Source organism: Manis javanica, chromosome 13 (genome assembly GCF_040802235.1).
Source record: "Manis javanica isolate MJ-LG chromosome 13, MJ_LKY, whole genome shotgun sequence".
In the NCBI taxonomy this organism is placed as follows: Eukaryota; Metazoa; Chordata; class Mammalia; order Pholidota; family Manidae; genus Manis; species Manis javanica.
The window spans coordinates 74,343,418-74,370,705 of record NC_133168.1 but is presented as its reverse complement, the minus strand read 5'-3'; the positions used below and the strand labels follow the sequence as shown (position 1 = coordinate 74,370,705).

At 36.6% G+C, this 27,288-nt stretch overlaps 1 protein-coding gene across 6 annotated transcripts in view; it reads right to left on the bottom strand.

The window, feature by feature from the left end:
• The window catches only part of MAP3K4 (mitogen-activated protein kinase kinase kinase 4), a 106,913-nt gene that overhangs the window by 33,203 nt on the left and 46,422 nt on the right, over positions 1-27,288 (bottom strand). For all 6 annotated transcript variants that reach the window (XM_037023891.2, XM_037023900.2, XM_037023895.2 and 3 more), the window contains 3 exons: positions 25,176-26,539; positions 10,059-10,301; positions 7,333-7,479 (listed from right to left, as the gene is read on the bottom strand). In XM_037023891.2, coding sequence (XP_036879786.2) covers positions 7,333-7,479; positions 10,059-10,301; positions 25,176-26,539 — 1,754 coding nt within the window. The remainder of the gene's footprint in view (positions 1-7,332; positions 7,480-10,058; positions 10,302-25,175; positions 26,540-27,288) is intronic.

The window sequence follows — 27,288 nt, the reverse complement described above, 5'->3', positions numbered from 1 at the left end:
TTAGGCCTTTTATTTCAAGAAAACTGTCTTCTGTTTTGTCTTTGATGCTTCTGGGCCTTCCACCATCCAGGTGTGAATCTGCGGTCTGGGTCCATTATGAGGAACAGCTGTGTGGAACCCTCAATTTATGGATCTACCATCATCTTATCCAAATGGCACAGTCTCTTAAATGGCAGGACCTCCTTTTTGCTTCCTGAAGTGCCCCTTCCTCTCCTTGGCTTCCCTGAGGCTTGTCTCCTGAAGAATGCACTTCTCCTTTACAACCTACAGTCCTCTCAAGGGGCAACTGTCTTACCATATATACCTCAAGGGCTGCAAGCAGTTGGCATACTCATGCTCTCCACTGCTACTTTCAAATCACTACTCTCAGTCTTACTGAAAAACAAACAAAAGAAATACCCTGCCCCTTGAAGGTTTCTGTCATCAGATATACCATCAGTCCCCACCCCCTTCCACACACTGCCATCTACTGATTTCCAACTACCCATGGTCACCCATCACACTCTAGAGTCTGATTTAGTTTCCTCTCCATTCCAGGCTCAGACACCATGCTCTGTGACTTAATATTAGGTGGATAACCCCCCAATACCATTTCAGTTCTGTTTCCTACTGCTTCCGGGTCCAATCACCTCTCTTCCACTCTTGACGAGGTTTCATTTCAGATTATGTTATTATGAGACCCTCTCCAAGCCCCAAACCACCAATTTTGAAACCCTGATTCAAAAACCTCCTCTCCTTCTTCCAGTTTATTTATTCAACTACAGCTGTTCTCTTAACCTTCCCAGGGACTCCAGTCACTGTTCCTTTTCCTTCTCCAGTTCACTCCCAGTGTACAGCCCATGCATCCCCTCCAATGGTACTATGAGCACGCTCCACTCCCCTACCACCATCCCTGCCTTTTCATCCCACCTGCCTGTCAAAACCCCAAAGCTCAGAAGCCCTCCTATCCCGTTCCCCATGCCCACGCTCACAAAGCTGAGGGCTGCAAGGGCGGCACATGACTTGTGGAAGAGGAGGTCTTCACAACCATCATTATCAACCACACAGCCTACAACATTTCTGGTAATATTTATCTCTCTACTCATTTTCCTTCTCTCTACAACCACAAGTTTGAAGCTTCTCCACTTTTCTCAAACTGCCAAAACCTACCCTCACCCATTTTCAGCAGGTGATGTCACACCTCTCCACAAAAATAAAAGTCATTACATATTAAGTCTCTCATCTTCCCAATAACCAAAAACGTAAGCCTACATACTGTTACATACTGTCCTTCCCTTAACAGACGAACGGCTCCTCCTAATTCCAACACGTGGGTTTTGAGATCCCTCTCCTTACAGTACCTGAGGAACCTCATTCCATCCATTTCCCTTTTCTCTCACACACATTTCCTTTTCATGTCTTTCCCTTAACAAAATGACTCCCAAAGGCTGTTTCAAATGGTCTCAGTTGCTATCTTCAATATAAAAAACCCACCTTCTTCACTATTAAGCTTGCCACACAAACTGAACGCCCAGCGGCCACTCTCCATAGCTCCCTTATTCAATCCCTCTCTGAATCCTGCCAATTTCACTACCGAAGTTTCTTTTGAATCCTCACCCTTCTTTCTAAATATACACTACACCAGTCTCAGCCCAGACGCACTACTAGCATAGTCTCTGACTGGTCTTCTCACATCTGCTCCGAATCCAACTGCAGCCACAATGACCCCGTCACGATGCTTTCTTGGGAACCTTCGTTCCAATGCTCTTTCAACCACAGAAGCATCTGCTGCCTTTCTGTCAGGAAGTGTTTCTTTCAGTTTCTCTTTTTTTATATTAAAAAGCATGGAGGCTTTAAGATTTTCTAACAAGTATCACCATAATGTACAAATGTTACTGTCTTGTCATATTTGCTTTGATATTTTTTCAATAAAATAATACATAACAAAGTCAATTTCTCCTTTGTTTCTTTCTTTACTTCTCTTTCCTCCCTCTCAGAGGCAGTAAGTATGTACTCAGAATGTCTCCTTATAGTTTATGAGCTTTTTGAAACAATGTTATTACATAAATTATTTTATACATAGCACTTTTTCTCTTCAATTTCTTGCATAAATTGGATATTACATCAGCTTTCAGATAAATTCCAAGTGTCCCTTCCTCAGAGAAGCCTTTCCTACCCTCCACGTGAACTTCAAGTCCATAAAAGACCTGTGTTTCTCCTCTGTAGTGCTTTTCACAGTTGCAAGGCTAAGTTTATATGATTATTTAACAACCATTTTCCTGCTCATTCTTAAGCTCCAAGAGGGAGTTTATGTTCATCACTGAATCTCCAGTACCTTGTATGATGCCCGCCTGGCACAAAGGAGGCACTGAGAAATACATGTAGAAGGGAAAACTCAATCTTTCTGAGCCTCTGCCCTTTAGTCTTCTACAAGATCACCAATTGTACATCTCTATCAAAATACCAACAGCATTCTTCAATGAACTAGAGCAAATAGTTCTAAAATTCATATGGAACCACAAAAGACCCCAAAAAGCCAAAGCAATCCTCAGAAGGAAGAATAATAAAGCAGGGGGGGAGGGGGAGTTTAACTTCAAGCTCTACTACAAAGCCACAGTAATCAAGACAATTTGGTACTGGCACAAAAACAGACCCACAGACCAATGGAACAGACTACAGAGCTCAGATATAAACCCAAGTATATGTGGTCAATTAATATACAATAAAGGAACCATGGATATACAGTGAGGAAATGACAGTCTCTTCAACATTGGTGTTGGCAAAACTGGACAGCTATATGCAAGAGAATGAAACTGGATTATTGTCTAACCCCATATACAAAAGTAAACTCAAAATGGAACAAAGATCTGAATGTAAATCATGAAACCATAAAACTCTTAGAAGAAAACACAGGCAAACATCTCTTGAATATAAACATGAGCAACTTTTTCCTGAATACATTTCCTCGGGCAAGGGAAACAAAATAAAAAATGAACAAATGGGACTACATCATGCTAAAAAGCTTCTATACAGCAATGGACACCATCAGCAGAACAAAAAGGCATCCTACAGTATGGGAGAATATGACATGTCCGACAAGGGGTTAACATCCAAAATATATAAAGAACTCACAAGCCTCAACAGCCAAAAAGCAAATAACCCTACTAAAAAATGGATATGAACAGACTCTTCTCCAAAGAAGAAATTCAGATGGCCAACAGGCACATGAAAAGATGCCCCACATCACTAATTATCAGGGAAATGCAAATTTGAACCACAATGACATATCACCTCACACCAGTTAGGATGGCCAACATAGAAAAGACTAAGAACAACAAATGCTGGTGAGGATGTAGAGAAAGGGGGAACCCTCCTACACTGCTGGTGGGAATGTAAAATAGTTCAACCATTGTGGAAAGCAGTATGGAGGTTCATCAAAAAACTCAAAATAGAAATACCATTTGATGCAGGAATTCCACTCCTAGGAATTTACCCTAAGAATGCAGGATCCCAGTTTCAAAAAGACATATGCACCCCTATGTTTACCACAGCACTATTTACAACAGCCAAGATATGGAAGCAACCTAAGTGTCCATCAGTAGATAAATGGATAAAGATGTGGTACATACAGAGAATAGAATATTATTCAGCCATAAGAAGAAAACAAATCCTACCATTTGCAACAACATGGATGGAGCTAGAGGGTATTATGCTCAGTGAAATAAGCCAGGCGGAGAAAGACAAGTACCAAATTATTTCACTCATCTGTGGAGTGTAAAAAAAAGCAAAAACTGAAGGAACAAAACAGCAGCAGACTCAAAGAACCCAAGAGTAGACTAACAGTTACCAAAGGGAAAGGGACTGGGGAGGGTGGGTGGAAAGGGAGGGATAAGGGGAATAAAGGGCATTACGATTAGCATACATAATGGGGGGGGGGGTGGGGCACAGGGAAGGCAGTACAGCACAGAGAAGACAAGTAGTGACTCTATAGCATCTTACGACGGACAGTGACTGTAATGGGGTATGTGGTGGGGACTTGATAATGGGGGAAATCTAGTGACCATAATGTTGCCCATGTGATTTTATTTATATTAATGATACCAAAAAAAAAAAGTCATAAGAGTATATATCAATAATACCTTAATAAAAAAAAAACAATCTCATAAAATTTTCAATTAAAACCACAAGAAGCAGAAAAGAAGTGGAAGACAAAGATGAAAATAAGGGTGGAAAACATAAAACAGTAAAAAATTTGGTAGATACTCATATAGCTATATCAAAAAGAACATTAAATGTCAATGGTCTATTATTTGTAAAATATAAAAACAGAAGAAACAAAACAGCAGTAGACTCACAGACACTGAGAAGTCACCAAGTTATCTAGGGGGAGGAGTTGGGGCGAGTTTGGGGGGAAGAGTGAGGGGGATAAGAGGGCACAATAATTCACAATCACAGTGTAAGTTGGTCATGGGGACGGTAGCATGGAGAATACAGTCAATGATTCTGTAACATCTTTCTACATTGATAGATAGTAACCACACTAGAGGGGGTGAGGATATAATAATATGGGTAACTGTTGAACCACTTGTTGTACATTTGAAATCAATATAGGATTTTATATCAATGATACTTCAATAAAGAAAAAAGCCAATGGTCTAGATATAAAAAAGAATAAAAGATCACTGATTATGCAAATCTGAGCTCTGCCTTATATCTCGACAACTCTAACATCTTGTTCATCCTTTTCGTATTTTCATTCCTTTTAAATTCTTTTTGTGTGGTTCCCTTAAATCTGTCACATGTTCCTATAACGATATTATATTTATTGTTTTGGTTACTTCTAAGGCCAGGGACAGGGAAATTAGCTAAGACAGTTCAGAGCTTTAATCTGGGTTTGGCGCCTCAAATACTCAAGTCATCTCTCAGTTTTTTGAGTCAGATGATGTGACACAAAGTAAAGGCCCAATTCACAGACGTTCCGCTTCATAACTTGCTAATCACCACTTCCCTTCACCCTTTCAACCTAGCTATCATTCCTCAGTCTTACTTGGCAAACAGGGTAAGTTCAGACAATACAAGTGTCTCTGAGTATACTGCTTATAGATTGCCACCTATGGTCCTCTATGGGGATGAGCCCTGCTTTTCTCCTGGCTGTTCACACCCCTGGAGATCACAGCTCTAATTAATCACCACACGGGCCCTCCACATCAAAATGAGATATATTTACAGTTTGTATCCACCCTCATTTCAGTCTAAATTTCAAGGCAAATAATGACCATTAACAGTCCTTTTTAGAGGGGATGAGGGGAGTATTGTGGCTAATTCACTCTTTCACTGAACATAGAAGTTTTTCTTTATTCTTTATTCCTTTACCTGTTTTTGGTGAGTTTCAAAAGAAAGGTGTTGTGGTAAACATAATCTGACTGCCTACCCAAAGGTCATTCTCTCCTTCCTTCCTAATAAAAACACTAATTTTGTTTGGGCTCCCCCAGCTCTCAAAACACGTCCCTGCCACTAGCCATCAAGCACACTTTGGGATACAATTTTAAAACCACTGATAACTTCTAGATCTTCATCTGGGAAATTACGGTGATTAAACTAAGTGAGATTGTACTTCACCCAGAAAATCCTAAGGCACCTCTAGCTCTAACTATGAATTTTGGTATTTTAATTAACGGGCTTTAGATGTCTCACAGGAACACCAAAGACCCTGAAACTAATGACCTAGGAGGCACATTTTACCTGCTTATCCTTCCTGCCTTGGTGATCACATGCTAAAAGAGGCTGTACGTGCCTTTGTAAAGCTGTCAAATACAGTTTTGGAAAAAAAAGCACATTTTGTCTTTTTAAACTTCTGATTTAATTATCTGTAGAATAAGAGAAAACAATTCACTTGCTGCTTTTTACCATAACTTTTCAATGAAAACAAGTTCTCTGTCAGAGAATCAGAATGTACCCATATTTTATACACTCTGGTCTTTTATGTATTCTCTCCAATTAGAAAATAATTCCAAATTCAAAATTACTACTGTGGTATGCCAGACAAGTTCTCTTCCTAGACACATTCTTCTTTCTCTTCTTCTACTAGAGAGGCTAGAAAGCTAAACATGTCCATTCCAGCCTCCATTACAGGTAAGAGGCCTGTACAAGACAGAGGGGAAATCTCTAGGGTGGGGCTGGGTGAGCTTTCACTGTTCTGGACTTAGCCGGCAGGGACCCTTTCCCCTTTCCCTTCTCTTTTCTTCTAACCTAGGAAGTGGAGGTGTTGGAGATGCAGCAGCTATCCTGAGGCAGGACACAGTGAGATGTCAAACAAAGATGAAAGCATTCCAAAAACAACATGCCTGCAAGCACTATCACTGCCTGTTATTCTTCACCCTGCCACAGGACATCTACTCGAATTAGTCTAACATGTATTTGCTATAGATTAACACTGTACCACACATTACAAAGACAACCTCAAGCCACAGACCCCAGCTTATGAAGCTTTCAGTCTAATTAGAGAAACCTGGGAACAGGGCAATGGTATATCATTAACTATTAAATAGTACCCTTCTAATTATAACTGCTCTAAGAGTTCAGAGAAGGTATAAATAAATGCACACTAAAGGTTAAAACTGTCAGAGAAAGCTTTCTAGAGAAAAATAAAAATTGAAATTAAGTTTTAACTGGGCAGAGAAGGAGGAGGGGCATGTCTACCAGGAAGGCAAAATATGAGCAAAATACAGAAGCTAGAAAGCAGGTAAGCTTAGTGCATGTGAGAAGACAAGGGAGAAATAAAAATAAGTCTGTTCCCGCTATATCACATTATTCACAATTTCTCAAATTGCCAGGTTCCTCGGCAAAAGCCTAACTCAACTTTAAGATTCAGCTTCCTCATGGTAAGAAGCTCTTGGGTGTCCCCAGGCGAGTTTAGGTGTCCCATCTCAAAGTCATCATCACATCTCAGCCAAATTCCACCCCAGCACTTCCCATGCAGGGTGGTAGGACTTACTCTGCCCAGATCCCACCAGACCATGAGTTTCTTATCACTCATTCCAGTGTCCCCAAAGCTGTGCAAGGTTCCTAGTGCACCCCTCGTACCACAAGAGTGGCTGATGATAGGTGGCTCAACAAAATAGGGCCAAACTCTGATCCTACTTCTGGGCCATTCCTCTATAAGACAAACTATCTTATAATCGAACAATGAACTAGGGTAAGCTTTGTCAAAAATTCTAACTTAACAATATTGAGAACTTTTTTAAATGTAGATTTAGAAGAAACACATTCTAACACTAGACGAAAGGAATCAGGTTAAAGATTAACCCCCCCCACAGACGTGTAAGAACATCCCCCTCCCCCGTCTGCCCTCACCATTAACATTTTGTGCAAGTCCTCCTCAAAGGCATCGATGTTGCAGTCGGTCTTGTCCAGGTCGCCCAGCACCTCGTGCAGCATGAACTGGTAGTACTGCTTCATCAGAAGGCCGCCCTTGAGCACCTCTTTACACTCTCTCACCAGCTGCAAGGAAAGAGTCACGGGCTCTAGCCCTGCACACCTCCCAGCCAGATTATTCCTTGGTTTTCACACATTTCCTACTTAGGGCCTCAAAAAGCTCAGAAAAAGGGAAACGCTGCCACCAAAAAACCTGAAATACTTTCCAAATCTCTATCAGTTCATTTTATATAAATATCTTAGTAGGCTCAATTGAGTAAGAACAAAATAGTGAAAATAAAAGTATTTAATATTACAACATGGAAACAGAGAAAATATTATACAGGCAAACACTGATGTGCTAAAATACAATCTCCTACAAATAAATTTACATAGGAAATAAATCCCACAGGATAAGATCTATTTTTCTACTAGTTTATGTTACAAGACAAGGGATATGAGAGAAAGCTCTCCTACTGAAACTGGTCATTTTTAACCAAAAACTTAATAAAGATTCAAATATACTTACCCACCAGAGAGCATGGAGGCCTTCATAATAATTTGGCATAGTAAATACTGTGATTTGTGGCCTTTGCCATCAAAACACTCTAACAACCACAAAACAAATGAACCTAAGATTAATGTGACGAAATTAGATGGAATCAAGGAAAAAAAACTGAAACAGAACAAAAAAATGAGTAAAACCCCAATATGCAATATGAGGGCCAGCAGGTAATGCCAAAAAGGAGAAAAGGAGGCTGAAGTAAGGGCCCTGCAAAGTCCTTCCCACTAATATGCTGGGCCATAATGTCCTCAAAATTCTCATCAGCAGGAACTGGGTACGCAGTTACACAGTTACATTACTTTTATATGTAATAGTCAAGACACAAAAGGGACTCCAGTGCTACTACTGACAAAGTAAGCTTGTACAAACTTTCTAGAACCTAAAAATGAATGACTAATTTACTTTTATATTTTATACTCAGTAATCAGAGATAGACAAAAAGTTATAAACAAATATATTCATCACAGTATTATTTAAAACAGGGAGTAAATAAATTCTGATGTACCTATATAGTAGAGCACTACTGTAGCCATTTAAAATCTTGTTTTTGAAAGTTACTTATGGGTAAAACCTTTTTTTTTTACATGTATGTGTAGGAAATATGTACGTATACAGGAAAAACAGATGGATAGAAATACACAGAAATACTACAGTGGTTACCTCTGCATGGCAGGATAATAGGATAATTTTCATTTTTGTCTGTATAACTTTCTGTACTTTCCCAATTTTCTAAAATAAACATGTATTGCTTTTATTGAACTTTTTATCGGAAAAAAAGTTCCCCTTTAAAATGTTCTAAAATTATTATCCCAATGAGAGCAGTAGCTAGATTTAATTTATTAAAAAGTGCTCTGTTCAGATTATACAGACATAAATTTCTATGTTAAAGATGTCACTTAGGTGCTTTGAACGCATTTTGCCAAATTCTCTTCTTTTTATTCTAGTAAGGCTACATTGACCTAAGTACTGTTTTTTTATTTTTAAAAATGTTTTAACATGAACTACTGCTTAATCCTCATAGTAGCCCCTTTAGACAAAAGTAAACCCCACCTTGCTCTACCAGGTTATAGTCCTGAAATATTTGTTTTGAGAAAGAAAAGTATTTTACCAAAATTTCCTAAATTACCACTGCAACACAGAGAATAAGGGCAAAGCATGGCCAAGTGGAAGGCAGGACAATAAGCAGAACCAAGATAGGAAGAAGGAAGCAAAGCAAATGTGTAAATGGAGCTCTGTCAGTGCTGGATGGACACGAGGTGCAGGGGTCCACTTCCAAGTCCATCAGTCACCTACTCCACCTGTAACCAAGCTAACAAGTTGGCACAGTCCTATTTTGTACCAAACATACGGCCCCTCCTCAGTATGATTTCTCCCCTATGCTCCACCCTACCATTCACAGCCAAGAGGCTCCTAGCTCTTCAATCCCTATGGGATGGACACCCACAATCCACAAAAACGTATCAACTTCTTTTTAATCAAAATCTGGCATGTTTATTTTATATAGTGAACGTCAACATGGTAATACTATAATGTATAAATACACTCTTCAACACTCTGATAAATATAACTGCTTCCAGCCATTCCTCTGTTACCATGGAGTCAAACTCCCTAGAAAGTCTCATTTCAAAAATTAATAAAAACTAAGCAAGCAGAAGCTCTTATTACTGATTAAACCATACAACTGTCTAAGCAAGCAAGAAATCTAAACATGCCCCTCTGTAAACTCTAAAGACGTTTATCTGTTTACATGTAGCATATATAGAAAAATAAATAAATTTAAGAAACTTAAACTATCTTTTCTGAATGATGTTTAAGTTTCCAATCTTCAAAGATTGAAGATTTTTAGTGGGACAAAAAGAGCCATACCATCACCATACTTTTATATCCTTTTAGAATAAGAAAGGAGGTGGTAGAAAGGTTGAACCAGAGTCTTAACTCTGGGGGCTACATATAAAGAACATTTAAAATCACCCAAAAAAGAACAATTTAAAAACAGTAACACTCATTTTCCATTATTTGCAATAACTGGAAAAAAACTCCTCAAAATAAAACGAATAAACCTGCAGAATAATATAATGATCACTAAATATTTGAAACAAACCTGCTTAATACTCAGGAGAGATGGTTCTCCAGCAGGTCTCTGTTCCAATCTTAACTTCAGACACTCATGTATAACATTCAGAAGGACTCGACAGAGAACTAAGAAGGCGGGCTCGAATGAAGGTAAATCCATGGACTGAAGCTCGTCCCACGACACAGCGCTGCCTTTCTGCTCCAAGGAGGGTGGGGTCCTGGACAACTGCACGTAATCTGAACCCCACATGGGATCTGGAAATTCAGAAAACTATGACAAAAATTCAACAAAGGTTAAAATAGCTTACAGGAGAACATCCTAAAGCTGTGGTTATAAACTATTATTCTTTATAATTTGCTGACAAACCTACAAAATCATAATTTTACAGGAAAAGTAATCTTTAGGATAATTCAACATTTTCAACATAGACCCAAGAAATTCTAAAAATATTAGAAAACCATAATAAGAAATAAAACCAAATTATATTTATATTAAAAAGGTATAGTAGAAGAACTGAGTTCATGTTTTCAACATCTATTTTTTCATCATTCTTAAAATGACCAGCACACTTTAAGGTTATATACAGTATTATCCACAACTATTACTACACTGAGGAAAACAAATTAATAACATTTGAGAAAAGATTTACAAAATCACCTAGTCATTTATGTAAAAATAAAAACTAATGGGTTCAACCAGTTCTTTTGTCCATTTGTTCTCCGAGCTATACTGAACAAAGCTGATAGAAAAAAAAATTCATAAAACTGACCTGGCTGGTCCCACTCAAATACATTTCCTGGGAACCCTAGTGTTGCTCACCCCCTTCTTACAGTTATCCCCATCAATTCCTTATACTTTTCCCCATAAAATAGGGGATTTGGAGCTTTCCCACTGTTCTTAAACCTCTGGAACATCATCCTAACCAATCATATTCAAACACTTTCCCTTCTTCATTTACTGAAAAATCTGGGGTCACCAAAATTTTTAAATCTCAACTTTTCTTCAACTTAAAACATCCCTAATGATGGCTGTTCTACCTCCATATGTCATCCATCTCTGTGCTCCCTGCCATGTTGTGAACTCTTAACTGGTCTCCTACTTGTTCATATCCTTTTATGTTCAACACATATTTTTACATTTAAATTAATGCATTACAGCAAATTAATAATACACATTCTAAAATAGCCATAAAATTTTTTAAATGATAACTTGTGGTCAAGGCTCCCTAGCACAACAGCCACCTGACCTATTTGCTACCAGCTCACTGGGAAAGAATGATCTCTACTTCTCTGCCAGGGAGACCCGACAGCCAGACCCACACAGGTGCTGTGGAAACGCACTCCTGCCGGGGATACCTGCTGGGTCCACTGCCATCTAGAGAGGAAGAGACATTGAAAAACTACTCAGCATCCAAGAGGAAACAGCAGTTTTAACTAAGGAAACCAAGGTGAGGAAATCAGAACAGCTGGTACTAATTTAATGTAGATAAAAGGAGAGAACATGCAAATATTTTAATGCAAGATCTTATTTAAGTTCTCTGAAAAAGAAAACAAGATTTCTGAAATAAATTTAATAAAGGCAGTGAAAACAGAATAAATGTTGCCAAAAAGAATTAATAATTTAGAAATTATCAGTAGAAATTATCTATCACTATAGCCCAGAGAAAAAGAAAAAGGAGTGGGAATTCTGAAATAAAAAAGAGATATGGAAGTGACATCCAGGAGCTCTAACAAAAGAATGACAGGGATTCCAGAAAGAACAAACGGAAAAAATGGAGAGTTTTCTGTACAGTCAAGATATCACTAAGTGTTAAGAAGGAAAAACCACTTTCAAAGGAGAAGAACTCAAAGTCCAATTCATTTACCTGCTCTATAAACCTGAGCAAGTACAGTGGGGTCTAGTCAAATGAAAACTGCATCAGAACAAAGATCTCAAGGTAAGAGAGGAAAAACATCCAAGTACAAAGCCATGAATCCAGCAGAACTTATACAGGCAGATACAACTTCAAGATGATAACTCAGTTAAAGGCTGTAATTCCATCCCGTGAAAGGAATATCTGAATTAAAAGAAAAAATACTATAAGAAAAAAACTTGGAACTTAAATTCCTATTTCAATAAAACACAGGGAGAGGGGGAAGGGGCAATAAGGTGCAAGAATGGTGTATTTGTTATTATTCCATTCATCTGTTATTATTTCTGGTGATAAATACAGGATTAAATATAGTATAAAATCTCTGATCAATTCAGGCAAAATGGGAAGACTCAATAATTTAGGGACGTCAATAAAAAAGCAAGGTGATTACAAACATAATCCCTTGGCATTTTGTGTGGATTAACAAATTCATTAACTAAAGTTCATGTGGAAGAAAGTAATGTCTGAAAATAAAAACAGCCCAGAAGTATTTGAAAAGAATAGGAAGAGTTGCCCAACCTAATGGCAAACCTTACTAATAAACTTAGTTTATTTAAAACAGAAAAGTACTAGCACAGTAATAAACATATTAACAGACCACAGAAACATCCAATTACCCACAATAATTAAGTATATAAAAAAGGTAGCCAGTGGTTCAAGAAGTTGAAGATAATGAATAATCCAATGAAAGCTATAGGAAATTAAAGGAAAAATAACTACACCCCTACCTCACCCTATAACCATACCTCACACCACTGCAATCAATCAGTTTTCAAATGATGTGGCTATTTTAGAAATTCTTGCCTAGAAAGTAAAGTATGTATTAACTTAAATGCAAAAATGTGTGTTAAATATATATATTTGGAAAAGATTACAAATGTATGAAAACCTAAACACAGAGCTCTACATTGGGTTAAACCATATAAAACTGCCATTTTAGTCAGTTGAAAATGACCAAATATTGGCAATTAGTGTAAGTCAACATAATAAAAGAATTCTGGGAAGACAGTGCAGATGGTAGATTTTAATTTCCTTTAGTTCCCCCATAAAAATAGAACAACTTGGATGACAAAACTCAAACTCCATGAGACATGTTCACAATAAAAACAGGACAAGGTATCTCCATGAACTCCAAAACACAAGAGGTGGGGAAAAAAAGAAATAGTTCTAGACTCCAGCCATAACCCAGACCACACGGTACCTCAGGCCCTGAAGTTATCTATCACCTTTGTATAGGGTAAACAAAGGGAATTAACAGGGTGCCTGATGGGGCTAACTGGACAAATTGCACAATCCCCAAGAGTAGTCATTAGAAAGTTCATTGTTTCTGTTTGAGGACTTCGGCAAAACTGAATTTGATTTTGAAAAAGATTTTGGCACAAATTCATGAGTGAAGTCAAGCAGTTAGCAACAGGTCTGAAGGGGCTGGAGTGGCTTAGGCCTCCAAAACTCTTTAAACTACTAGCCAGAATTCCCTTCCAGGACAAACCTTCACACCACATAGAAATTGCTGGAATGAATCTAACTGGCCAGTAAAAGACAGCAGACGTAAAGGAAAGAGAGGGGCCAGAGAAGGTGGGAGGAGCGCAGCCACAAGATCTCAAAAACTAAGAGACGAGAGTTTTTTAGCACGTCAGAAGAGGGAGCACAAAGACATATACCTCAGCACTTCCCTAACTCTCTCCTTAAAGTTCAAGAAAACAAGCCTCAAGTTTAAAAATGAACAATAGCAAAGGGTTGTGACAGGATCCGACAAGGGGCTATGATAAGCAGAGAGAATATGGAGAATAACCCTCTAGACGATGAAAGCATGTCAGACACAGGCCTACTAAACAGATGAGAGCTGTGGCCCAATTTTCAAAATAAGCTAAAAGAAAGTAAGAAAATCACAGAAAAGGTAAAAGAACAGAACTTAGAATCAGAAAGACAAATGAAGTGAAAGAATACAGAAAATAATTTTAAGTAGAAAATCATTTCTGAACTAAAAACAAACTAGAAACAAGAGCAAATAAAACCGATAATGTCTTGACAGAAATAAGAGGTAAGAAAGTAAGGAAAATTTTATAAATAAATAAAGAAAGAAAGAAAGAAGAAAAAAGAAAGATTGTGACAGAACAGACAGGCAAAGTAGAACCAAAATACACACAGCAATGGTTCTCAGGAAAGAAAACCAAACCAAGAAAACAGAAAAAAAGTTAAAATATTAAGTTAAGAAATTCACTTGAAATAAAATAAAACGAAATTCTGAAGGAATGTATTGAAAAAGCAGCATATATTCAAAATACCAGAGTGAAAAACCAACCCCAAGTAAAACTAGTAGAATTAAAGAAAAACAACAATCTTTTGGTATCCAGGTTACTAATAAATAAATTTAAAAAGCAAACAAAACAAGGTTCTGATAAGTGGAAAAATCATATTGTCCTCAAACTTTGCAATTTCAATGCTTCATGCCAAAAGACAATGAATAACATACATGAAATGAATTCATGGAAAGAAAATATAAGCCAAAGATTTCATGGTCAGCCAAACAGATTTGCAAGTATAAATGCTGCAAACTGTTAGGGAAAATCCAAGAACTCAAGAAACATTGTTTTCATGGGCTCTTACTGAGGAATCTTCTTAGGGAACAAGTGCCAGCCAACCAAAATGACTCAAAGAGACTCTGGCATAAGATCTAAAAATGAGCCTTAAAAAAAAGTTTAAGAAACAATATGTCTAAATCTAAATTTCTCTATCTAAACATACACACATACTGCTGCAGAACTAGGTAACTGTAAGGCAGACACTACTGTCAATAATGGCAATCTGCTTTCACAGATGCAGACAGACTACAACTATCAGACTCCAGGGAGAAAGGGGAGGGTGTATGAAATGTCTTAGCATTTCATAGAAAATAAAAGGAAATTACTTCATATGAGAAGCTGGGAGAAAAAAGTATAATTCCAATACAGCTCAGTTGGGAATGAACAAATAACCAAAAACTGGGGGGTAGGAGGGCAGTAATACATTTATTATATAAGGATATTAATATAATGATAATTTAAGGGATAAAAATAAACCTGTCATATATTAAAAGTAAATAAAGAAAAATACATATACAACCTCATATTAAAAAATGGAAGAATAGAATTTTTTAAAGCTTAACTATCCCTATCAAAGAAGCCAGACTTCTTTGAAAATATATTCTAGATTTTTCTCTTCAAACTAAGTGTTTTACATAATTCTTGCAAGATTAAGTTTAAAAAAGCAATAGCAAGGAAGCTTTCAAAGACCACTCACTAGGGCTGTGAAAAAAGGGCCTAAGCCAACTTTTTATGTCTCCATTGTCAAAAAGACATGACAATGTGACATCAAATATTGTAATTACTTCAATAGATTATAATAATGACTTCAACGGACTTAAACATATCCACTATGTTTAAATTCATGAGTTCAAAATCACATTAATAAAAAATATTACTAACTGGCCACCAATATACCAACTCATTATTTTGAAAAATGGTAAATAAAAATAAAAGAATCAAGCATGTTCATCCTGTCAATTCTGTTCAACTATTCCACTGGGTAACCAAATAATGGATGAGAAAAGTTTCTTTCTAGCAATATCTAATTAATGAAGCTAACAATAAGGCAGCTAATAAATGATGAAGAAATGAGAGAACTAGAGTACCATGCCTTTTCAACTCTTAATGAGTTAAGGGACCTACACAATGATCAACAACTACTAATGTCTCAAAGAGACAACCTGCAACTGTGTATCCCAGGTAGTGTTAACTCAATCAATCAAGAAATCCTGAATCTGATCAAACCACTAGATCTTATAGTCAATTCACAGAGAACATAGAAAAAAAAAGAAACATATAAAAGGGCAATTGTAGGAGCAATCATCAAAATTCTCACTTGAGGAGACGCTATAAAGGACCCAGTTTCTTCAATAAATACATGGCAAAAAAAGGGAGGGGGTCCTACAGATTAAAAGAGGCTTAAGAAATATTATATAATGAACAGTTACCATGTGTGGACATTACTTGCAAACTGAGTCAAATGCTAAGATACTTTTTTCAAGAAAGTTATGACAATTATGACATAACAGAACTATGAACATTAGCTTGATATTTGATGATCATAGGAATTTATTGCTATTTTTTAGGCATGATGATGGTATCGCAGTACATTTTTAAATAAGCCCTCATCTTTCAGAAAAACACATTGAAATGTTTAAGAACCAAAAAATGATGATATGAGAGGTTTTCCTCTGATAAATGATAAATGACAGAGTAAGGTGCCAGGTGGCTGTAAGTACCTGCCATGAATCAGTAACTACTGTGCAGGACACAGACTCCAGTGGGTTCCCAGTATTATTTTGTCTAGTTTTGCATATGTTTAATATTTTCCATTAAAAAAATTTTCAATCTATGTAAAAAGAATAAGGAAAAAAATATAGGATAATTTTTTATATATAATTTTGAAGTACACATAAAATAAGGTGATCATAAAATAGTAATAAATACAACTGCATAAAAATTTTAAATTTCTATCTAGAAAAGCACAATAAATAAGATGAGACTCTTTCAAAGAAAATATTTATAGCCAAAATAAAAAATGAATAACATCCACTAAATACAAAATGCTCTAACAGATCAATAATGATATTAATAACAACCCAACAGAAATTGGACAAAATGAATAAAAGAAAATCAAAGCAGAAATGCAAATGGACAAGTATGACAACTGGCTCAATGTCACTAAAAATGAACAGAATTAAGGATTAAAATGAAATTATGGTTTTACAGATCATGGTTGCAAAAATTAGGAAAAATTGGATTTCTCCTACACTGTTGGGGGAAAGTATCATTAGTACGGCTATTTTGGAAAGCAATTTGGCAGTATCTATCAAAAATTTAAATGTGTGTATCCTACAACCTAGCAATTCCAGTTCAATTTACCATTCTTCAAAAAACAATAAATTCATTAAGGGGTATGTAAAAGAGTATTTGTGGCTAGGTTGTAAGTGCAAAAAAATTAAGCGTCCATTAAAATGGCTGTCATGATTAGAGAAATGCAAATCAAACCACAAAAAGGTATAACCATAAACCTGTCAGAATGTCTATTATCAAAAAAACAAAACCTGACAAATGTTGGTGACGATGTGGAGCAAAGGGAAACCTCATGTACTTCCGGTGGCAATATAAGTTGGTACAGCCACTGTGCAAACAGTATGGAGGTGCCTCAAAAAATTAAGAATAGCCCTACCTTACGATCCAGCAATTCCACCTCTTACTGTGTGAAGGAAATGAAAACACTAACTTGAAAAGCCATCTGCACCCCCATGTTCACTACAGCATTATTTACAACAGCCAAGACATGGCAACAACCTAAGTGTTCACCAAAGGTTGAATGGATAAAGAAAACATGATTTACATATACAATGGAATATTACTCAGCCATGAAAAAGGAGTTCCTGCCACTTGTGGCACCATGGATGGACCTTGAGGACATTATGTTCAGAGAAATAAGTCAAAAAGAAAAAAGACAAAAACATATTGTATGATCTCACTTATGTGTAGAATCTACCAAAAAAATAAAAAACAAGAATACCAAACCCACAGTTACAGAGAACAGATTGATGGTTGCCAGTGGCAGAAGGTAGGATTAAAAACAAAAGAGTGAAAAAATTAATTAAACTATGGTACTTTCATATAATGTAATACCACTGTAGTTGTTCAATGGAATGGAGGTAGAGCTACATATACCAGTAGGGACAGGCCAAAATAGAGAATATGGAGTGGGGATGACCCACCAATGCAGAATATAGCTTGTCATGATTTTTTGTTTTTTGTTTTGGGGGCGGGGGTGAGGTGGGGGGGCTATTTTCCTGCATTACATAACAAACATACATATTTATATAAGCACAAAAATGTCTAGAAAACACAAACCAAATGATTAAAACTCTGAGCAGGGACAGAGAAACAGCAACTTTGTTTTATGTACATCAACAAATTAATAAAACAAAAGAAGGCATACTATTTTATAAAATGAAGAATTAGATCAAAATAGTCTTTATGTAACCCTTCGAAAGCCAGTCTATGATTCTATACTAGGGACATGCCACAAACCGAAACATCTATAGGACCAGTGGATGACGTAAATGTACGAGCTAGGGCAGTGGGCCAGGAGAACAGGACATGGGCATGTGGTAAACTGGAGCATGCCAGGGCTACCACATGTGAATGTGGGCCCAGCACGGACAGACCTCTCAGTATTTCAAGGAAAATGAAAAATACAATTTTCATGTGAAATCTTCTCACTTTTAAATGCTACCCACCAAGTCAAAAAATATTTTAAGCACTATGTGGAACAAGGCAATGCACTGTAACACTAAAAGTATGGCTCGCCCATTCTGGTTCACATCCTGACTCTGCGACATACAGGATGTGTGACCTTGACCAAGCTGCTTGACCAAACCCCTCCATACAGCACGTACTCAGTTAATGCCAATACTAGTCTTCTTGTTTTCTCTACAGGATCTAGTTCTCTGCAGTTATCACAAGACCCACTGGCTGCTCCTGCTGTTGTCACAGGTCCAGTTCTGCAAGCCGACGAGTTCTGTTCGATCCCTGATCTTTTTCGTCTTATAGCAGGTTTGACTCAGCTGGCTCACTGCAGTCAAAAATAATGTAGCACAACTTCCCACTTTCCCTTACAAAAACATGCTTCTTTTAAGAAAACAAAAAAACTTGTAGGCAAATGAGCAAGTATGTGCCTGTCAGCTGGCCACTTACTCAATTAAAAAGTTTATGAAATCAGGGAGGTGGTAATTGGGGCAAAATTAAAAATTAATTATAATAACTATTACTGAACAATGATCTTGAAGGCAGGGGTATGGAAGTATGGCAGCCTACTTGATGTTTCCAGTGGGCTGACTCAGAACTGCACCAGGACTGGTCTGGCTACATAAGAAGCACGTTTTGAAATCTGTTAAAAATGTGAGTGCTCATATCCTCCCTCAAGAGATTCCAAGTTGCCTTATATCCAAGAAGGCATAGATAGGTATGTGTATTTTTAAAAGCTGAGTAACACTAATATGCAGCCAGGTTTGGGAACCATTAGATATATATATACACACACATATCCTAGTTTCTAGATATGATGTCGACTCTGAATAAAAAGGCAAGCACTTAAGGGTTTCTTGTGCTCATAGGAAAAACAGCATAATTATTGTTAGATCTAAAGACAAACAATATTTCACTGGCCATTAAACTTAAAACAATTACATAATAATTTCTAATTCATAAAAATAATAAAGTAACCAAAAATCATCCTAGAATTTGAGGTAATATGTAAAGGCAGCTAATTTTTTGTGTAGTACATTCAAGTATAAATCTTCATTTACCTTTTTTTCTGAAAATATATAAATTTCATTAGGTAAAACAAAAAGGAAGCAGCACAAAATAACCATATCACAATCTATGGCTTAAGTATTTCACAGGTATTTAACATTTTAAATACATTTTAAAAACCACAGAACTATACAAGAGAGACCTTTATAGTATACAAATTAAAAAAAAATCTTTTAGGACACTGGGGAATCCCAGGAAAGAATATGAATTGATATAAATGCCTAACTATATTACAACTATATGGTATAACCTCACTGGGAGAGGGTAATGGAAAAAGGTGCTGCCCTAACTAACTTTGGATAACTGTTCTGACTATATACTCGAAGGTTAAAACAAAAAGAACTGTACTTAAACACTGCACTCTAGTTGGTAAACTGATTCTTCACAGGGAACCTACTTTACATGTATATTGTGGTTGTACAAATACATAAATAAATTATAGTAATGGGAGACAGGTTTCTCACCAGAGTAATAAATTGTAAATAAGCAAGGGAGGAAAGCTAGGATAAAACTTGTGGTGCTGGATTAGAGCCCAAGACATCAGTATGAATTCATGTTTATTTTTAACAGACAGGTAAGAAGAAAGAAAGACAGATACAAAGATAGACAGATACAGAACTAACTGCAGATCTGTGCCTATACGTGGGTTAGCAGACATACCTCTATTTTCTAACTTGATCACTAGGGAGGCCTGGAAGCAATGACACCCCAACAGGAACAAACCCACCAAGTGCCCAGAACCTCACTTTTAAATACATTCTCCAAAAAAAGGAATCAGAGCTTTCGGAGAAATGGCTGATTTCAGGACTGGAGCAAGGAAAATACAAGATGATGCCAAAAAGTAAGAAATCTCAAAAAGCAAACAAAAAGCACAACCACACAAAAAAGCTGTCGGTCTGTCCAATGGACACAGAAGCCAACAGAAAGAGCTCCAATGGCTAAGTAAAGCAGGAACAATTTGAGCAACAAAATAAATAACAACACACCTGGAATATAACTCTAAGTAAAAAATTAGTATTTATGAGTCCATACTAAGATAAATGACTGAATAAATAAACAGGAGAGAACAGCAAGTCTTTCATACAGAATTCCAAATAATGCAAGCAGATAGTCCCCACTCCTGGAGGTGGAGTTTAATTCCCCTCCCCTTTAGTACAGGCTGTGCTTAGTGACTCACTTCCAGAGTATGAAAAGGAAAAACTGGAAAGGAACCTAGCAGATACCACATGAATGTGATCAAGGTTAACATCACCAGTGGTAATATAATGCCATGAGGGTGCTTCAACTGTGGTACTCATGCCCAAGCCCAGGAATCCCTGTCTAATCATGAGAAAACAGCAAACAAATAAATCCAAATCCAGGGACATGCTACAAGCTGTCCAGGTCATGAAAAACAAGGAAAGACAAACTGTATCAGATCAGAGGAGACTAGGATGATACAGTGACTTAATGCAATGTGGCTTCCTTGACTGGATCTTGGAACAAAAAGGAGACACTAGTGAAAAACAAACCCAAATAATGTCTATCGTTAACAGTATTTATACCAATGTCAATATATTAATTTTCACAAATGTACCAGAGTTAAGATATCAATATTAGAGGAAGCTAATGAAGAGCATATGAAAACTCTAATATCTCTGCAAGTTTTCTATAAATCTGAAATTATTCCAAAATTACAAATTTATTTTTTAAAAATGCAACTGCATGGAGGTGGTTTTGAGATAAAAATATATCTTTTATATATGCTTACCTAGTCTGTTAATTTGTAAGCTAAAACTGAACTATAAATAATATAACAAAATCCACACTTAGCTGCAGTAACTGTCAAGAAGGACACCTATAAACTACTGAACTCTGAGATGATTCCTACTAATTTCTAAGGCTGGGAAGGGTCACTCCACAAGCAGTATCTGGTGGAGAAGGAGCAGGATGCAGAGGCTGGACGATCCCTATCATAGAGAGACACCAGGACATGTTACTATGAAATGGTTATCAGATACATTCCAAAGACTTGAGATCAACCACAGATTAGAGGAATTAGGATTACAGTAAAGTGGAAGACCTAAGAAGGAACAACAAGTTCCTGGGATGCTCTAAATGTCAAGGGACTAAGAAAACCAGGAAATAAATAAGCATTCAAAAGAACAAGGATCATCTCCGGGTCCAAAAGAGGAGAAAAAAAAATGCTTTCTCATTTTTTCCTCTTACTTTATGCTGTCCTTGCTGCCAGGAATAAAATTTTGGCTGGCACTATTAGTTCAGTTACTAGATTTAAGTAAGTTTTATTTGATGGGCTGAGACTCATTTACAGCAATTTCTCTTAGACAATTATTTTCAACATCACAATAACTGTCTTACAAAGGGAACTCTGGAAACTAACCCATATGTTAATCAGAGACTCTGTATATAATTAGCAATGTGTCCTGAGAAAATGAATTTATGGAGGCTAGAGAGCTATAAAGTTATCTAAACCATTAGGGTTACTTAAAATATTCATGATATTAAAACAAACAGCTGGAATCACCAGTTGCAATTCTTTTTAACTTACAAGATTTTGAAATATAATAAAATTTTCAAGGAAAATTTTCTCATAAAATGTTTACAAGCCAAGGGTTGGAATTAAATATAAGATCACATACTATTTACATATAGTAGTTACAAGTAACTTAATCAAAAGGAATAAAACATAAAGACAAAGACAAGGAAAATCAACTATCATGAGTGCATTTCTTCTTTTCCACAAAGTATATTCAACTATACTTATTACCACTACCACATAAGCCATGAAAATTGCAAAACAGAAGGCTGTACTGGACATGATCTCTGATAACAGTTGGTCAAGATATTTCTAACAATAAGGAATAAAAATAAAATTATCCTCAAACCTAAAAGGTTACATAAACTGCTGAAGATGTATGCCCTTAAAAGTACGATTATTTGGCAGAGATTAAAAGGTAAAATACATTTTAAAAATAAAAATACAAAATAGCCTAACCTGTAGTGGCTTACAGTCAGCTTAGGGGGAGGAAAAATGTAGAAAAAAAAACTCTTAGAAAATGATAGTATTTTATATTTGACTTCTGTAGCATTTTACTGTTTAGACAAGTATCTTTTTTAAGCCTCACAACACCCCTGTGAGGTAGGTAGGAAAGTATTATTATAGCCATTTTATAGATGTGAAAATTTAGGGTCAGAAAGATTAATTCACTTACAAAGCTATGTAGTGATAAAGAGCCACATCAAGAAATGGAATCCAGTTATTTGACTTCAAAACTGTAGCTCTTTCCCCAGACTTAGTAAAAAAAGACTTAAACCCAGAAGAGGAGTATGCGTATATTCACATACATGTGTACACATACACCTTCCCTTACAGAAACTATGGTGCTGAAATGGGAATAAAAATAAAGTCTTACTTTCCCACTGAGTTAATTATAATTTCAGAACCTTACCTTTTAGTTTGGGCTAATCTCCAATACAGAATAATTTCTACTTCAGCTCTCACTCTTTCATTACTTGACACATTTTTTAAGCCAAAATTTAAAACATGGGTTTCTAAACTTCATTTTTTTTTGAAAAGCAAACAACCTACAGATAATTCTCATACAGTCTTTAATTCACATACTTTATTAGCTTTGGATTTGTATGTTCCTTTTTTTTCCTGTAACAAGGATAAAGTTTTCAGTTAAATCTCGATTGGGAATGCAACTTTGATGGGAATTCAAAACTATGGGTTACTTTATCATCTTTTCAACTTGATTTCTAATACAAAAAAGTAGTGAAGTCTTTCTCAATTGTTCCAACACATCTAAGGGATGCAGAGCATTCCTGTTAGTAGCAATGGTTCACTGCTACAGAGAGTCAGGAGGGGAGAGGAGAATAATTTGGGGGAGGGCACACCTCCCCAAGACATTCTCTCCTCATCAAAGATGAGGTAATACTGTCAAAAGTTTTTCATTCATATTATTTCAAAAACAGTGCTTCCCAATAAAAATTAATTCTCAATCCTGTCTTGCCACATGTCTCCCCAATGGAATGAACCACTCCAGCCTAACACCTAGATAAATTATTCACCATCTGAAGTATATAACAAATTCTTATTACATATCTAGCTTTGTTCTACTGATTTTGAAACCTATACTACAATAAAATCTTATTATAAAATGGTTATTCATGGACTAAAAGGGGGGGAAACTCACTTGCTCTAATAAAAAGATGTATATAAAAATACTCAGCATTAAAATACTGTTCAATGAGAATCATATAAATTCATTTTTAAGATTTCTAAACAAAATAATACTCAAACTAATCTCTTATAGCTACAAAGTATTGATTAATTTTGCTAACATCTTACATAAACGTTTGACCCCTTCTCTTTGGGGCTCATGATCTGGCCAACAGATTAAAAATAAAAATCTTGCAAACTCAGGTTCACTTCCCATGTTTCCCATCTCTTGAAAGAATACCTTCTGTTTTGTTATCTACTTATTATCTACCGTGTAATAAAACCAAAGTTAAAAAAATTAAAATAAAAAATACACATGTGTATGTATATAGCTCCTAAAATTTAGACGCTGAGACTAACACAGTTGTAAGGGATCTCTGAGGTCTGGTGCTTTTGCTGTTTGCCAGATGAACATGCAAACGCACCACAACAGAAAAATTACTCGTGCTCTCCAACTCTCAAGAACGGTATCCAACAATACGTCCCCTTCTAATTTTTCCAACTTAACAGTAAAGAATTTCTGAGATATCAAACTATCAAAACCAAATCTGTACTGTTTTCAAACCACTTCCTCTAGTGGGTATAATCCTCTCACAAATATCTTCACATATCAAAACAGATTTGACAATAATTAAGGCTTTCCTTAAACTTCCATATTTACACTGGACACTTTAACACTGCCAAACAATGTATACTTTCCGCCTGTGATCATTCTTACATCTCTCTATAATTCACATTCTCTTTGAAATACAGTGACCCAAACTGGATGTGCTACTGGGAAAGGGAGTAAGCTGTGCAAAGACTAGAGAAAGAACTAAACCCTGGGTGCTTTATTCATTTAAAAATATTTCGGTATACTTCAGCATTTTATTAATAATAATAATAATAATAATAAGGGAGAAATGTGGGATTCACATATAAATCAAGTATAAAAATCAAACGAATAATCATATTTGACCTGATTGTTTATATTTCATGATGTGTGATCAAAACCGAAAGTTTCTGTGATATGACTGCCCTTGCACTGTTCACCATGTAAGAACTTACTCACTATGTAAGACCTTGTTCACCACGTAAGAACTTGTTCGCTATGCTTCAGAAGATTGGAGACTGTTGAGAGTTAGGTTTGGGGTTGATTAATGATTGTGTATTGAGTCCCCTATACAGAATTTTATTGTTGTTAACAACCATATGATCAATAAATATGAGAGATGCCCTCTCAAAAAAAAAAAAATATTTCGGTGTCATGTTGACTTTTTTTTTACTAACATTCATATTCAGCTGTGGTCACCCGTGGTTGTGGCTTTCTTCCCTCTTTGTATGTCGCCTGTCCTTCTCTGTCCTGTATTTATATGGCTGGAGTTTTCTCCTCCACATACCACCTTACACTTAATTTACTGAATTTCACACAGTTTCCATAGATCCATTTCCACATTCATCACAGAACTTCATAGAAACATTTAAATCTATAATTTACAATAACTACATTGAAGCCTTAAAAATATCAAGACCCTGAGAGTACATAATAATCGATACAACACACCTTGTAATTAACAAGGAGCAATGGAACCAAGGACGAGAGAGCGTGCTAACGCCTACTGAAAACCTACCTCCGCTGGACGGTCACTCTTTACCAGTGCTACACGTGCCCTTTGCAAGGAACCATCCATCAGCTTGTGAAGTCTTAAAATTAATTTTCTTAACCCCATCTGCTTCAGTGCTTTGTCTACAAATGGTCTATAAATAGAAGTCAGACAATGTCTACTTAAGCCTGCTTCTGGGCTGCAGTCTGGTGCCCCCCAGCCGACAGAATCGTCCTCAGATTCAAGCCTCTCAAGCTTCTTAGATCTGCAATCTTGCGACTGGATGTTGAAACTGGCGTCAACGGGCTGTCTGGGTTCAAGCACACGTGCACCGGAAACTTGCTCTTCTTCACTCTCATCCGTACTGCTTTCCAGCTCTTTCAGTTCTCCTTCCGTGTCGTCGCCCTCATCTTCTGGCTCATTGCCTCTGGATGATCGTGGGGAAGGGATTTCAAACACTGGCCAGCCAATGTCTGACAAATTCTTGATGCCCAAAACAGTGCCCATAATTCTTAATTTCTGATTTAAGTCTTTTGTTATGTTTAACCACAGACAGAGTGCCTGCACCCTGTCCTGGAAGTCTTTTGCAGCATATTTTTCATAGTCCTTCTGAAGAGCCTGCAGTGATGGATAAAGTGCTTCTATGTACTCCAGCAGCTCCATTATCCGTTTTACCTGCTCAAATGAAACCCTCTGGCGCTGGAGATGCTCATGATATGTTGAGTAACCCATGACCTTTGTTCCATGAGGGGCTCTGCACTGCCCATCAACTGAAGTACCATTAAAACTAGCTCCATTTCTAACAAAGGCAAAGCTCCCATAATTAACTTTGAAAGTAAGGATTTCATTGATAATTTCTGGGATGGCTTGACGGGCTGTATATAAAAAGAAGTCCTGGTCATTAATGGTCCTTCCTGCATGCCAGGCTTGTAGCTCTAACCAGATCAGTTCATTAGATCGGTTAAACCAGAAAGCAGAGGTATTTTCCTGTCCTCTTTGCTCCCTGTCCTTCTTCTTTGAGACTGAGGTAAGCTTTAGCAGAAGCCGTAAAGTTTCAAAAAACTTTAAGCGATCTGCTGGACAGTCAGTCCTAGAAGTCTGGCGCGCAGTTCTGGCAATGGGCATGGGCACAGACACCGGAAGCTTCGCATTGCTGCAGCCAAGACTGAGGTAAGGCTTATTGAGATCCACATCTGGAATCGATTTTTTGGGCAAAGACGCCCCCACTGAGTCCAACATGAACGAGCACTGCACATTTTTCTTATGATCACGCTCTGTTGTCCTAAGAGCTGCTCTGATCTTTTTCTCCTGCTTATAGCTGTATTCTTCCACATTCTCCACGGGCTTTCCAGTGTCTTTATGTGGAGGCTGGTTTGATACATTCATTTTTTCTATAAAAATAAATAAATTAAGAACATTATATTACTCCTAAATATGAAGCTACTCTCAATATTTTGAATATTTTCAATAAAACTGATATTCACTTGTACTTATATTTTTAGGTTGTTACTGGAGAAAAATGTCTTACTATTTGCTGAAAATTAGAAGATTCAAAATATATATAACATTTCTTTCTAAATTTTTAAAAAGATTTTACCTATTTTCCCTGCTATCTTATACTGTTATGGTCTCTAATAGCCACTACTAACCTACAGCAGGTTGTTTACCTCTACACTCCAAAGCACACTTACCAGCTAGTCAAAGCTCCACAAGTTTTCACCTTCAATTTAAGGAGAAACAATATGGCAGATCTGACAGAAACATGGTTGAGAAAACACACCCAATTCCTGCCTTTGCCATGAACTAAAATGTATTAATTTGGAGCTGAAATTTTCTAGGTCACTTTTCTCATTTATAAAATGAAGTAGATTGAGGGAAAAGTCCTTAAGGTACTTTAAGATTATTCTTATAAAAAACTGAATATGTTTTAAAATAATCAAGATGTATTAAAGTTCTTTCAATAAATTAAAAATTCCAAGTGTAAGAATATACCTTGTCATCAATGTAAGCATTTTTTCTTAGTACATAACATTACAGTATGCCTTTAGATTTGAAGAAATAGGGTATATTTATATCGGTTACAGACTAATATACCCAAAATCAATTCACCAAAGAAAATGTTTAAATCCAACTAACCTTC